General features: G+C 42.1%; 1 protein-coding gene across 5 annotated transcripts in view; it reads right to left on the reverse strand.

Annotated features, from left to right (window-relative positions):
• Positions 1 to 15,226, reverse strand: part of syt6a (synaptotagmin VIa) — a 56,521-nt gene that overhangs the window by 3,306 nt on the left and 37,989 nt on the right. For 2 of the 5 annotated variants that reach the window (XM_020051369.2, XM_010875323.4), the window contains exons 2-7: positions 10,280 to 10,727; positions 8,450 to 8,500; positions 7,512 to 8,070; positions 4,056 to 4,176; positions 999 to 1,170; positions 50 to 200 (exon numbers count right to left, since the gene is read on the reverse strand). In XM_020051369.2, coding sequence (XP_019906928.1) covers positions 50 to 200; positions 999 to 1,170; positions 4,056 to 4,176; positions 7,512 to 8,070; positions 8,450 to 8,500; positions 10,280 to 10,727 — 1,502 coding nt within the window. The remainder of the gene's footprint in view (positions 1 to 49; positions 201 to 998; positions 1,171 to 4,055; positions 4,177 to 7,511; positions 8,071 to 8,449; positions 8,501 to 10,279; positions 10,728 to 15,226) is intronic. The other 3 variants (XM_034296133.1, XM_034296134.1, XM_010875324.3) reach the window with 2 other exon arrangements.

A 15,226-nucleotide genomic window follows, 5' to 3' on the forward strand; every position in this document is an offset into this window, starting at 1 on the left:
AGTCCAGAAATGACACCTGAAAACGCTGCAACGGGCTGCCTAAACTAACCTCTTTCTCTGATTTCTTTGCCTCCAGCAGGGGGTGCCAGTGTGCAATGGGCTTCCGTGGGTATGCCAGCATTTCATTCCAGTGGCCCTTGCCAAGCCCCTCAGCAGTGCACCCCACGCGGTTCACACCAATGATCTCATTGTGTCCTACCCTGCAGGGTCCAAACAACACATGCAACGTCAACACTACATCACAGGTCACCTGGCTCTTCAGACTCACCACATTACCAGAATACAGTAGGGTTGATTTAATGTAGCAGAATTTGTGCTGTATTGGCATAAATGGAAAGAAAATCACCCTGGGATCCCACCACATGACCCTACCGAAACCACGAGGAGGATCAGTAAGGACAAAGATGGCTCCAGGGTCCCCAAGGAGTGTTTATCACAATAGGGGTCTAGTAAAATCCAGAAATCTGTTCACTTTATGTGTACCAATGCATTGCAAGCTGTTACTAAGACAATATTTAGTCTCTTTGTAAATTACTACACAAAATACTGCATGTACTCACTGTCATTACCAAATTTCAACATTCTGGTTGTACACCTAGGCTGGGATTTATTCAAAAATCTCTCCATTCACCTTAACAAAGCTCAATTTGGCAAATCACTCCATATCCGAGAAGAAAAAAAAGCTTACAAATAAACATATTGTTATCGGCACAGTTGGATACAAGTGCTTCAAAAACGACCAATGGTAATGACACCAACAAAGTCCTGTTATCTGTTCAGATGGCTCAGTCGTGTATTTTCTTCCACATAATCCAACATAGGCAACAGAATCCCGGATTTAAGGGATGTCCTGCTGAATAACACAAAAACAACCTCATCGGACAGTTCGCGTGTTGTCTGCACTAATCCAGGGGAGGTGAATGTGTTCAGAGAGCAGTCTGAGTTTAATGTTTTGACAAAGCCTCAGAAGTGAGTTTCAATTAAAATGTCAGACTCACAGGTCATAGTCCATGACAGAGATATGAAGGCTGACATGGTCCATGCTCTCTGGGGGGATGTCGAAGATGATGGCCTCATTGTATGTGGGGTTCAGAGTGTTTTTCTTGATGGTCGTCTTCTTCTTTTTCAAACGCCTCCCATCGCATATGAGAGAAACTTTGACATATGGATCTGAAATGGAAACACATGTTCATCAGAGAGAAAAACTGGTTTGTAAGGATCTAAGTTGTGTCTAGTTCAAATTGTGCGACTGTTGTTGTGGATCGTTGTCCCTGTGTTTCAGATGTTACATTTTGTGTTTTCTGTAGACTACAGGAAGAAAGGATGATAGTGTTTTTGACCCAATAGGAACAAAATAAACAACTGCAAATAACAATATACAGCATCTATAAAGATATTAATTCAAGATATTAATCTAACACAGAATCAATGCTCTGGGCCTATACTTCCATGTGCCTTCCTGTTTTGTACGATATGATATTGAGATTTAGCACATTGATCACGAGGTCACTTAACATGAAGATACGTTTTTTCCCAGCATGCGAGAAATGACTACTTCTCATAAGGCCCACAGTGACTTGACTCAGCACATCCATCGAGATGCAACAGCCATCCATTTTATTTCCCACGTGCATTTCCCACGTGGTGGTTACTCCAGCTCGACCTAAACCTACCATCCTGGAAAATGTCTGGATAATAGGTCTGTACATGTAATATTGATGAGTCAACACCTGACGGATTGAAAGTGTGTGTGTGTGTGTGGGGTGGGGGGGCTGAAGGCCTTTGACAGAGTGCTTTAATGGGCCCAGGTGAAACACACTGTTGTGGTGAATACTGATTCCAGTCTGCATCAGTCAGCTCCTATGATCCATTATGCCAGAATATAAGTCAGATGTTAGCTGTCCCAGATCCATACACATCAATACAAATATTGCTGGCTTTGCAGACCCAAAAAAGCTTCAGGGTACATTTTACAAGCTATGGTTTAATGGCCTCAGATCCATTTCAATTCGGCAACAATTGGTAAACATTGAAATTGTCAACTGAAAAGGGATGTCAAACATCATATATTGTCATATATTGTAGGATTAATAAGAACGAGCAGATTTCAATACTCACCACGGATACATTTTACACTGAATGTCTCCATAATTCCCAAGTTCTCTAATGATTTTGGGTTATTGATAGAAACTGAAGGTTGTTAGGAGGTTTTCCAAATGTAACTACACAGTTCACTGCTTTCAGCCAGAACCTTCTGGGGGTTAGTCAGAAGTAGTACACTGTCGGGAATAGAATAACAAGTGGGACGCTCACATCGACTGGAGTAAACAAACTGTGAAACCTCTGAGAAATAAAGTGTTGCAGATTATATCTTCATATCACCAGAGGTGAATATGAATAGCATCTCAGATACAGTATAAATGGAATGCAGCCGCAGAGAGGATTTCCCTGGGTTGGCTCTTTAATTAACATTTGATGTGACTGCATCTATTATTTGATATGTAATAGCCAAGTGTTATTTTCAATTTGACTCCATGTGAAAACCAATATGGTTGACAAACCCACGGTGGCAGGAACCCAGCAGTGGTTACAATATTGAGTCAGTAACAGAATGGTTCCTGTTTCGAATCCCATCACCAACACGGCGACACATCTGTCAACATCCCCTTGAGTTGGGCACCGAAGCCTAATTACTTCAAGGTAACCACTGATTATGGCTGTCAATGGCCTATGGCCAGACATTTGCAAGACACCGAATATACACTCACCTAAAGGATTATTAGGAACACCTGTTCAATTTCTCATTAATGCAATGATCTAATCAACCAATCACATGGCAGTTGCTTCAATTCATTTAGGGGTGTGGTCAAGACAATGTCCTGAACTCCAAACTGAATGTCAGAATGGGAAAGAAAGGTGATTTAAGCAATTTTGAGCGTGGCATGGTTGTTGGTGCCAGACGGGCCGGTCTGAGTATATCACAATCTGCTCAGTTACTGGGATTTTCACGCACAACCATTTCTAGGGTTTACAAAGAATGGTGTGAAAAGGGAAAAACATCCAGTATGTGGCAGTCCTGTGGGCGAAAATGCCTTGTTGATGCTAGAGGTCAGAGGAGAATGGGCCGACTGATTCAAGCTGATAAAAGAGCAACTTTGACTGAAATAACCACTCGTTACAAACGAGGTATGCAGCAAAGCATTTGTGAAGCCACAACACGCACAACCTTGAGGCGGATGGGCTACAACAGCAGAAGACCCTACCGGGTACCACTCATCTCCACTACAAATAGGAAAAAGAGGCTACAATTTGCACGAGCTCACCAAAATTGGACAGTTGAAGACTGGAAGAATGTTGCCTGGTCTGATGAGTCTAGATTTCTGTTGAGACATTCAGATGGTAGAGTCAGAATTTGGCGTAAACAGAATGAGAACATGGATCCATCATGCCTTGTTACCACTCTGCAGGCTGGTGGTGTAATGGTGTGGGGGATGTTTTCTTGGCACACTTTAGGACCCTTAGTGCCAATTGGGCATCGTTTAAATGCCACGGCCTACCTGAGCATTGTTTCTGACCATGTCCATCCCTTTATGACCACCATGTACCCATCCTCTGATGGCTACTTCCAGCAGGATAATACACCATGTCACAAAGCTTGAATCATTTCGAATTGGTTTCTTGAACATGACAATGAGTTCACTGTACTGAAATGGCCCCCACAGTCACCAGATCTCAACCCAATAGAGCATCTTTGGGATGTGGTGGAACGGGAGCTTCGTGCCCTGGATGTGCATCCCACAAATCTCCATCAACTGCAAGATGCTATCCTATCAATATGGGCCAACATTTCTAAAGAATGCTTTCAGCACCTTGTTGAATCAATGCCACGTAGAATTAAGGCAGTTCCGAAGGCGAAAGGGGGTCAAACACAGTATTAGTATGGTGTTCCTAATAATCCTTTAGGAACACACACACGCACGCACACGCACGCACACACACGCACACACACGCACACATTACACACACCAAAAAGAACACACACCGAGCTTGCCTACCTGAGTATCCAGTGATATCCATGGCCTTGAGGTTCCTGCACTTGATGACGGTGAGAGTGAGTCGCCCTGCGGTCGGCAGGTAGCATAGGGAGAACATGATCTCTCCTAAGTCTACACTCTCCTGTGGGAGAAAACAGAGAAACAGGCCGAGGTGACTCACAGTACTGGACGGATGTCTTCAGGGCCTACCGACACCGGAGCTATACAATTATGACGGGAACGGTTTGGAAATGGATGTTAAAGCCAGTGCCACTCCACACTCGCTCAGGAGATGTATTGGGGTGAAGCGCGCTGTCGCACGCACAACTTACTGATCCAGTCCACGCTGTGGAAGTTAAAGTGGATTTTTAAGCGTTCAAAATGTAATGTTGATATTAATGTTGAGGGAAAGTCCTGCTCTGTTTTCTTTGTCGGCCGCTGGATGTTTTGATCCTTATCCTATGAACACGTCGAGGGTAGGTGAAGTTCTAATGACTTCACATGGACTCAGTTAGCCTTCCTCCGACAGACAAATCCCATGGTTCAGGACAACATTTTGACTTAATTTCTCAGAATAGTAAAGATGATTTAGCTGAAGCAATCCAACGGGGGGAGAGAGGATTTAGTTGATGAAAAAGCTGGATTCAGTCCAATATTGTGAGTGCATGCAATTCTCCAAGGAGCAGAGTAAAGTCTATGTCAGGGGCTAATGAGACTCACCACATCAAAACACCTCCTAACTGTAAACTAAGTAGCTGCACTCCATGTTCATCTCCCTGCATTGAGATATACCATTCTGGAATAGGAAATGTGGACACTAAAGATACATTTTGGACTTTTTGGACACTGGTCATAAATGTACCACTGTCTTGGTCTGGTGGATCAATAGTACCTGTATTTCAATGCGTCCTCCCCATAAAAAAAAGTATTCATTTGAATGGCATCAATTCAGTGTTGACATTGGCCAAAGAAACAAGATTAAATCGGGGACAGGTCGGGATGTAAAACCAAGGGCAAGGTCAGGAAATGTCCACGTTATAAATAATAAAAATTGTGCACGATTTCAGATTTAAGCTATGGCTACGACTCACATTCAGATAGATCATCACAGCCCCCCCTCTTCAGGCCCTCTCGGTTCCTAGTCAGCCACTATCATCGATCAGTTTATTCGGTCAGCAGGTCTGCCTGTACATGTACGCATCAGGCACATTATGGACATCTATGATTAATCTCTCGCTAACGGTCCTATGATTAGTGCACAAGCCCCACTGAACTAGTTTGTATGGATCAAACATGCTCTTGCACACTGCCTGAAGTCAATATGATTCTCCACCCCTTCATCAAATGTATTAGCAGATTAGCACTGCCTACTGGGACTCCTCTTTTTTAAATAGTATTTTCTATTTTTTCTTATTGTTCGTATTTTTTTATCCACCGTTAACTATGTAGCACAATTATAAAAACGTTTTGGTTGTTTGTTGTAAGACAACAAAAGCAGGGTGAGTCGCCCTGTTTGTGACTTTGACATTTTCCCTAATCAAATTACTGCGCCACATATATGTTTTCTAACAATTTTTGTTAGTTCCCCTTAACTTTTACACAAATTCTCTAAATATTTGCTGTTAGTCCTCCTAACTAGCAATTAAATAGACGTATCCAAATTTTATTGCGCAGATGCCAGGTGTCGCCAGCTTGGAGAGGTACCGTGCATTCAGAATGAATTCAGACCCCTTCACATATTGTGGTGCTATAAACGTGCTATAATTTTTAATAAACTAAATATATTTCGTTGCAATCAAGCTACAAACAATACCACAAAAATGCATTTCACATATATTCCGACCCTCTGCCATGAGACGCCAAACTGAACTTTCTGTAGACCTCCGAGATCTGTGTGGAGGCAAAGATCTGGGGAAGGTCTTTACCTCAAAAACGTTATCCCAGGAGCACAGTGAGATGGTGAAATTAGAGAAATTTGGAACCATCATCACTTTTTCTAGAGCTGGCTGTCAGGTCAAAGTAAAGGGGAAAGAAGAGCTTTGGTCAGGGAGGTGAACAAGAACCCAGTGGCCACTCTTAACAGAGCTTCAGAATTCATCTGAAGAGATGGGAAAACATGCCAGAAGGTCAACCACTTTTGCAGCACTGCATGAATCAGGCCTTTATGGTGGTGTGGACGTAAACGGAAGCCATTCCTGAGTAAAAGGCACATTACATGCAACCTGATAGACGCTGAGAGCATGAGGGAAAAATATTTTCTGGTTTGATGAGAACGAAGTTGAACTGTTGGGCCTGAATGCAAAGTGTGGCAAAAGTCTGACGAAAACAAGGTAACACTCATCAACTTGCTAATACCATCATCTATGATGATTGCAGTTCACCGACACTTCCCGTCAAAATCAAGGTGAGAAACTGGTAGAGTAATACCCAGGAAGTCCGGAAACTGTGAATGTGCCAAAAAAGCTTAAACTAAATACTGAATAAAGGGTCTCAATACTTATATACATGAGTTACGGTTATTATTTTTAATAAATTGGTACAGATTTCTATACATTTGTATTCACTTTGACATTATCGGGTACTGTGTATTTACTGATTACAAAATATTGTATGCAATTAAATCGACAAAATGGTGAAAGTTAAGGGGTCTCAACGCAATACTAATTCAGACCTGACACTAGTTGAGTGCATGTTTTACTTTGGCAATTACAAAAAGACAATGAGATCTTCTGGCTGGAAGTTATTCCCTTGTTAAAATGTTTGTGCCCAATAATCAGCCAACAGTTCAACAGCTTTCAGACACTTTAGTGAAAAACTGCTAAATTATTCAACTGCTCGTATAAGGTAGGTGAAATCGAACAACACTGCATGGTTGCCAGGCTACCCAAAGGCCTTGCTATGGCAAGACGCAAACATGCAAACAGGCATTCCTTATGTCCTGCAATGAGTCTGAATAACCCTACATGGGTTGGGCCAGGGACAGATAACATGTGGCTGAAGTGGTAATCTGGAAAAGTGTAATTGGCTTCTAAAGTCTGATTGCTTTAGGCACAGATGACATTGTAGAAATTCGTGTTCCTAATAACCACAAAATCAAAATCCAGTCAAAAGTGATGATATTTAACAGCTGGAACTTCATCTACCACCTGCATTCAGAATGACTGCCGGGTAGAGAAGATATACTACTGAGACTACATAAATCATAAATTCGATCCATCTCAGTAATAGGTGCAAAAAGTGTAAAACACACAGATTGGATTGGTTTAGTGCAATTAATAAATATGGATTGAATGAGGTTTTTATAACTGGTTCTAAGCGTAAGTAATGTTTTCTGTTGGCTGGTTCCCAATCTGTTTGTGCTATCTGTTGTATTTGGCATACAAAACAGTAACAATTAGAGCTGGAAAGGCAGCACAAACAGATCCGGAAGCAGGCTTTGTGAACTCTGAATTGAATGAGACAAATCGCTTTTCTTACAGTGGTGGCATACTGAATGTCCTTCCAAATGGAGGTCTCCCTGGAGAGGTCTGACGTTTCAAAGAGGTTGTCCACCACCACCTCCCCGATCATATCATGCCTGGAGAACCTGTCAAAGTCAAACACGCTCATGTGGAGCTTCCTAGCAGCAAGCTCGTCATAAGGCACGGGGAACTGGAAGGACTCGTCAAAGGTGGGGTTAAGCGTCTTCCGGTGGACGCGCGTCTGGAACTTCTTGCGATCGGGGAGGAGATAGATTTTGACGTAGGGATCAGAGCTGCCGCACAAGTCCTTGGCGGGCAGGTCGAACGCCTTGAGGATGTTGACGAGGAGGGCCTCGTTTTCGTAGTCATACTTCAGGGAGAAGTTGATCTTCCCACAGGTCTTGGCGTCGCTGTTCTTGGCAGACTCATCCGTGTCCAGAGTCTTTTGTCTGTAGAGTTCTGGTTTAAAACGTCCGATGCTGGTGGGCTTCTCATCTTCATCCACATAGTCATTGCCAAGATCCAGGCTGATCGATTGCATCTGCCTGGGCAGATGTCTTTTGAATGAGCTGTGTCTGCAGAGAGAGGGGAGAGGGGAGAGGGAGGTAATGGGAAAATATGAGAATCCTACTAAACCATGCAATTTGGAGAAGTGAGGGCACTGTGTAAAAAGGCTGGGGAGCTTAATGGGAGAGACTGAGAAGTCAATGTTTTGAAAAATGTCCAAAAGTATAAAAATGTCCAAATCTGCTTCATGATCCCCAATTACTGTGCTCAGAAACAGGTTTGGCCTTTCAAGTGTGCAGAAATTACATTATTGAAAAGCCATTTAAGGTGCATCACACAATTAGCCCCCAATGGAGTACTGACTGTGTATGTGTGACTGTTTTACATTTTTTCTCTCAATTTCTCCATTCTATTATTTCTAATAGAGTTGTTTGGATATTTAATTACCTTGGATTTAATGAACAGCACATACTCTGGGGCAGCAAGTATTCACAAGGGCTTGGAAGGACCAAAACAAAAATAAATGTAAAAAAGTTTGTTTTTACCCCTTAAAAATACATTGGATTCAGATGAATAGTTAAGTCACATAACTTGTTGAAAATAGACAAACAAGACATTGAGGTTAGAGAAAGTGTGCTTTGTTAAATTACCAAATTATTTTGTAAAACATATAGATGTACACTCACCTAAAGGATTATTAGAAACACCATACTTATACTGTGTTTGACCCCCTTTCGCCTTCAGAACTGCCTTAATTCTACGTGGCATTGATTCAACAAGGTGCTGAAAGCATTCTTTAGAAATGTTGGCCCATATTGATAGGATAGCATCTTGGAGTTGATGGAGATTTGTGGGATGCACATCCAGGGCACGAAGCTCCCGTTCCACCACATCCCAAAGATGCTCTATTAGGTTGAGATCTGGTGACTGTGGGGGCCATTTCAGTACAGTGAACTCATTGTCATGTTCAAGAAACCAATTTGAAATGATTCAAGCTTTGTGACATGGTCCATTATCCTGCTGGAAGTAGCCATCAGAGGATGGGTACATGGGGGTCATAAAGGGATGGACATGGTCAGAAACAATGCTCAGGTAGGCTGTGGCATTTAAACGATGCCCAATTGGCACTAAGGGGCCTAAAGTGTGCCAAGAAAACATCCCCCACACCATTACACCACCACCACCAGCCTGCACAGTGGTAACAAGGCATGATGGATCCATGTTCTCATTCTGTTTACGCCAAATTCTGACTCTACCATCTGAATGTCTCAACAGAAATCTAGACTCATCAGACCAGGCAACATTCTTCCAGTCTTCAACTGTCCAATTTTGGTGAGCTCGTGCAAATTGTAGCCTCTTTTTCCTATTTGTATGAGTGGTACTCGGTGGGGTCTTCTGCTGTTGTAGCCCATCCGCCTCAAGGTTGTGCGTGTTGTGGCTTCGCAAATGCTTTGCTGCATACCTCGGTTGTAACTAGTGGTTATTTCAGTCAAAGTTGCTCTTCTATCAGCTTGAATCAGTCGGCCCATTCTCCTCTGACCTCTAGCATCAACAAGGCATTTTCATCCACAGGACTGCCACATACTGGATATTTTTCCCTTTTCACACCATTCTTTGTAAACCCTAGAAATGGTTGTGCGTGAAAAGCCTGTCTGGCACCAACAACCATGCCCCGCTCAAAATTGCTTAAATCACCTTTCTTTCCCATTCTGACATTCAGTTTGGAGTTCAGGAGATTGTCTTGACCAGGACCACACCCCTAAATGAATTGAAGCAACTGCCATGTGATTGGTTGATTAGATAATTGCATTAATGAGAAAATGAACAGGTGTTCCTAATAATCCTTTAGGTGAGTGTATATGTCAATATATTTGTAATGATTTTGATATAAAACAATGCTGAAGGACAGCACAACATGAGCAAATTCATGAATCACTGGAAAACCTGCTAATACCTTGATTACAATTTTAAAGCTATTTTGTTTTGAACAATGAGTATTCTGAGATCGATAACAAAAACATTTTTCAGAGACCTAGTATATGACATCTTGTTCTAAAGTCATTGGTTTCTGTGGTGGGAGACCCAGGTTCTATTCCTGCTGGTTACAAAAGCAACTATAAAGCTTAGAATCACATCAGGAAATGTCGGGAGACAATTCACAAGGTCTCGATGTCTGAGTTCACATGCTCACAAGTGAGTAATAAACATGTGGGGGGGGGGCATGCGTGTGCTAAGAGCGGACATGCGTGTGCTAAGAGCGGACGTGCGTGTGCTAACCTAGTGGAAGAAGCTGGCTCGGTGGCCTGTCGCTGCATGCGTTGCGTGCGCCTCATGAAATGCTCCCTCATGGAGAGCTGCACCTCGGCAGGGATGTCAGGTGACGTGTGGCTTATCTTCACCGCTGCCTCCAGGAAGCCCATGGAGCCCATCGGGTCCTTCACCTTTTCTGTCGCCATGGTGACCGGTGACTTCTGCTGGGTGGGGCTGGGGAGGAACAGTTGCTCGCGGTGAGAGCGGGGAGGGTGGACTTTGAGGTGGAATGGGGAGGAGTTGTCTGGGGGACCACAGGCTGGGGTGAGGGCTGCGGAGCTGGAGGAGAGGGTTGCTGCCGCCTTGTTCTGCCAGTAAGGCACCCAACACAGCTTCCAGGAGGCGAAGGCACAGAGAGTCAGTAGGGCCAGGCCACAGAGAAGAAACACGCAGAGGAGGAGGCCAAAAGTGACGTCTGGAGCGGAGCCACGGGGACCGAAACGCAGGATCACACAATATGGACAAACAGATGGTGGCAACAGAGAGAGAGAAACAGTAAAAATCGAGAGTTGTGGCAAAGAGTTGTAGACAAAAGTATGAACCTGTTTTATAGAAGATTAATGATCATGTCGTATTATACATTTGTTGCAGTCATTGATTTATGGATGTGTGTGGAATAAAATATAAGGCAGTATATAGCTAGTCAAAGCACACAGTAGCTATCGCTGTAGCACACATTTTAGAGTTAAAAAGTAATTATAGTTAACTCTGCTAAATGATAAATAGCTATATCATCTATTTCAATAGCTTAGCAACAAAGGGTCTTGGGAATAGCGACACAGTGTCAAAAAATCGCTCTGTATACAGTTGCATCAATGAATGCCTGGAAATGAAGTATATACAGAATCTGTATGAATGTGGGTGGTGGTAAAGAGAAAATGGGGTGAGGTGTGGGTGGAACAGCTCAAACTTGTTTCATTTTCAACATTATGAATAAGCTTCCTGAATGAACAAATGGGATCCAAAGACCTGGAGAACCACCAAGATTGCTGACAGGCAGCCCCATGTAGACAGTCATACTGTATGAAGAGAATAAAAAAACATCGCTGTCTTCGCTCAGGGGGATACTCGCCAATGATTATATATATTCTTGATGCAATGTAATTATTTTTCTCCACCTGGTAGTTGCCAACGTTTTCATACTTCAGAGCGGAAAATTGGCAGGTTATTTCTTTGGCTTTCGCTGCAGCATTTGTAATTTGCTGCTGCAGTCTTGATTACCCAGATTTATCTGCTATAATTAACACTTAACAGTTTCAGAACATCTTGAGGCTCCCTGAGTGGACTCTGACTTCAATGTCAATATCATTCCCCTTTAACTGAGTGGTACTCTGACTTCAATGTCAATACCATTCCCCTTTAACTGTTCCATAGCAAGCCTGCTCCAAGGCTGATTCAATTTGTTCCTGTTAAAATTCAGCTGGCTCAACTGTTTCTCCGTTTAATGGACAAATATGAGCATATGTTAAACCTCAACACTGGAAATTAGTGTGAGGTTGCGGCGATTGTTTCGTTTTTTTCCCTTTTTCAATTGTTCTATTTTCCCATAGTTCTATGTTCAGTTCAATCAACGTTTAGTAATTATTATTTACACCTGTGTGTATTCAGCTCCCTCTATATTAGTTCAGTGTTTGCTTTCCCCCATTGTAAATAGCCAAGTTTGAAAGCCAGTGGATTTGATGATATGGGGCACATATATGATATAGTACACACATTTTGACTTGACAGCAATGCAAATGCAATAATAATATTTCACATTAAAAGGGTTAGAAAAGGTTGTATTGGTGTATTGAGGTATTGAGATATTGAGGTATTGAGATATTGAGGTATTGTCGTTGGTTTTCAACCCCTACCATGTCTGTGAGTACTTGTGTATAGATAATCTGTGTTTAGACCTTGTTTCCCTGCCTTGATGACTTTCTGCCTACTTGACTTGGGTACTTTTGCCTGCCTGAACTAGTTTGTATTTTTGAAAGTCTATGCCCCTTTTTTGGGAAGTCTATGCTTTTGCCTTTTTTCCCTGCCTTGGTTTCCAAATAAATCCACATTCGCTCAGCGACTGGGACCTGAAAATTGTGTGGAGGAAATCATTACAGTTAGATTTTGTTTGTTCAATATTGGATAGTATAGCCTTTAACATCATACACCGCGAATACAGGAAGATTTGTAAGAGGTTAAAATAAATAAAAAAATCTGTATGCTGTTTTGGAATATCACCAATACAACACTTTCTAACCCTTTTACTGTGAAATATTATTATTAAAGATGCATTTGTGTTGCTGTCAAGTCAAAATGTGTGTACTATATCATCAAATCCACTGGCTTTCAAACTTGGCTATTTCATGGCTAACAGAATTCTGATAGTAATTATACGTCTGCATATAAACAACATATTGCACATCCAGCCCAGAAGGTTGAAAAAAAGACTTTGCTGATGCAATATCTTGAATTTTTCCTGACAGTAAAACATTTATTAAATGTAAATAGCTTAAGAATACTTCAGTTTCAACATTACTTCATTTTCCCTAACATTAAAATATTTGAACTTAAGTTCAGAACTTTCCATCAAAGCACTTAGTAATAAATTGGGTTTCTAGTGCTGCTCCCTTTCGGCTTATCCAGGATGGAGGCTGGATTTCCCAGGCTGGGGGATTTGAGTCGATGCCACAATGGGATTTTACCATCTTCCCCAACCATGACTTCTTCTTGTCATATACCATTACTCACACATCTACACAAAGGACAGTGTTGGCCCACCTGTCCCATTTATCCATTTCCTCGCCTGGCCGTATAAAATTAATGCTTTTTATACAGGTTGTCTGATGTGGTGACCAAGGGCTTGGAATGTGTAATGTCACTTTCCCATGTAACTATATAATACATAATGAATTGACTGTTGATTATCCTAAATACATATCAATGCCCCAAACAGGATGCATTTAATCACCGTAATTCCCCGTATTAGATTGCTGATATTCATTTGTGAGACCTCCATTCCCTGAGTATGGTAATGTTTGGAGGCCATGATTTATGCTGTTCCGCTGTAGACAGTAGCCATCAATGCTTTATTTGACACGTCCACAAGAAAGACTGTGGGGAGCAGCTGCCCACTGAGGGAAGTGCCCTTCTATTTGTCCTCTGTAAGACGGGATTTCTACCTATCTTTGTACAGTTATAGACACTGTGCTATCCACACCTGCAATACAGATGTCAAGTTGCAGACAGTAGATCTCGATTTTGTTTGTGGTGTACGTTCTGTAAACTAGGTGCAGTAGTGGACACGGCTTGAGAAATGGTAGAGCTGTTTGTATGATGTGTGTTGGGATTTCCACACCACCGACTGAGGTACCCATCAGTAGACAGTGGAGCCAAGGCTTTCATGGCTAGATGGGATACAGCTTATGTCAAACTGAGATCAAATGCTTCATATTCGAGTTGCGTCAGGGAAAATTTGAGCATTTAGCTAAACATAATCCTCTTCCTGTCTCTAAGCTATTCCGCCTAACTGGTTGGTAAATTCTTTTAACCTGCTGGGTAAGTAGTCAATAGCATGCAAGGCTCCCCAATGCCATGGGTCAATGTTTTGTATTTCCTTGCATTCTTCCTTCCGTAAAATACCTCTGACAGACACACAGACTGACAGATAGACAGACTGACAGACAGAGAAACAGACAAAGAAACAGACTGAAAGACAGGCTGACTGTAGGTCATGGAGAGGCAGTGTGTCTCTCCCTTCCTGACTGGCAGACCAAGGGCAATTAACCAGATCTGTGTGAGACTGTTCTGCTCTGTGGGGAGCTGAGCCCATCCCCACTGAGAAAGCCAGACAGCTATTGTCCAACCCCACTGACACTCTGTTAATGATCACATCCCCAAACACGGATCAGCCTTACAATCAATCAACTGCCTGCACAATCAATATTCTCAGAGGTTGATGCAACTGTTTTAAAATCCCCTTCAGGTGTGGATTTAGAAATGTGAAGAACAAAAGACTGAAAGGTAAGACAATGTTAGATTATTGAATACTGCAGAAAGTGGACTAACACGGCAACTGTGCTTTATCTCAAAGCCAACTGGAGTACTCCCAAGGAATTTGGCACATTAACAACTTTTGAAAAGTTTATACAAAGCAATGGTGTCTTGCACATTATGCCCTCTCTGGACATGAAAGAATTAAAAAAAATGCATTAAATAATAATTATTGTCAAAATAAATTATCATTACAGTTCAATATTTTCAGATAACTTTGTCTGGAAATCTCAGAAGCTCTATCACAAAATGACACCAACATCATGCTTTTTCCCCTGCACCAGTAGGCCTTGTTAACTCTTTCAATAGAAGAATAATGGAAGATGAAAAAAGGGCTGACTGAGAAGTCCTTCCATCCCTATGGAGAGTTTTACCAATCTGGACCTTGGCTGGAGCAGCCTTTCAGAAAGGCCCATAAATTTAATTAAGCTTTGTTTAGAAGCAGAGTCAGAGAGCAAACTAAAGCCCGGGGGTTTTCACTTCAACTGCCTTCAAAATCTAACCTGGTTTCCATAGAAACCTAGTCATTAGACGGATGTATGCACTCTCCTGGCTTTTATGAATCGACTCATCTCCAGCAAAAAAAAAAAAAAAAAGAAGATCCACTTTTGTAAAGAGCTAATGGCTCAATGCAAGAGATGCCGAATACACTTCCTGCAGTGTGTACCCAGGTCACATGTAGCTCAGTTGGACTCGGGGTTCCATTGGAGGCCAATAGAAAAATATAATCATTACTGTGAACATTACTGTAATCAGTACAGTAAGTTGCCCTGGATAAGGGTGCCTGCGAAATCAAGTAAATGTATAAAGTTGAATAAGTGCCATTTTGTCACATGTTGCGGTCATTGTGAAAGCAAAACAAACCAAGAGGATAAATTACTGTAC

Source organism: Esox lucius, chromosome 12 (genome assembly GCF_011004845.1).
Source record: "Esox lucius isolate fEsoLuc1 chromosome 12, fEsoLuc1.pri, whole genome shotgun sequence".
Taxonomy (NCBI): Eukaryota; Metazoa; Chordata; class Actinopteri; order Esociformes; family Esocidae; genus Esox; species Esox lucius.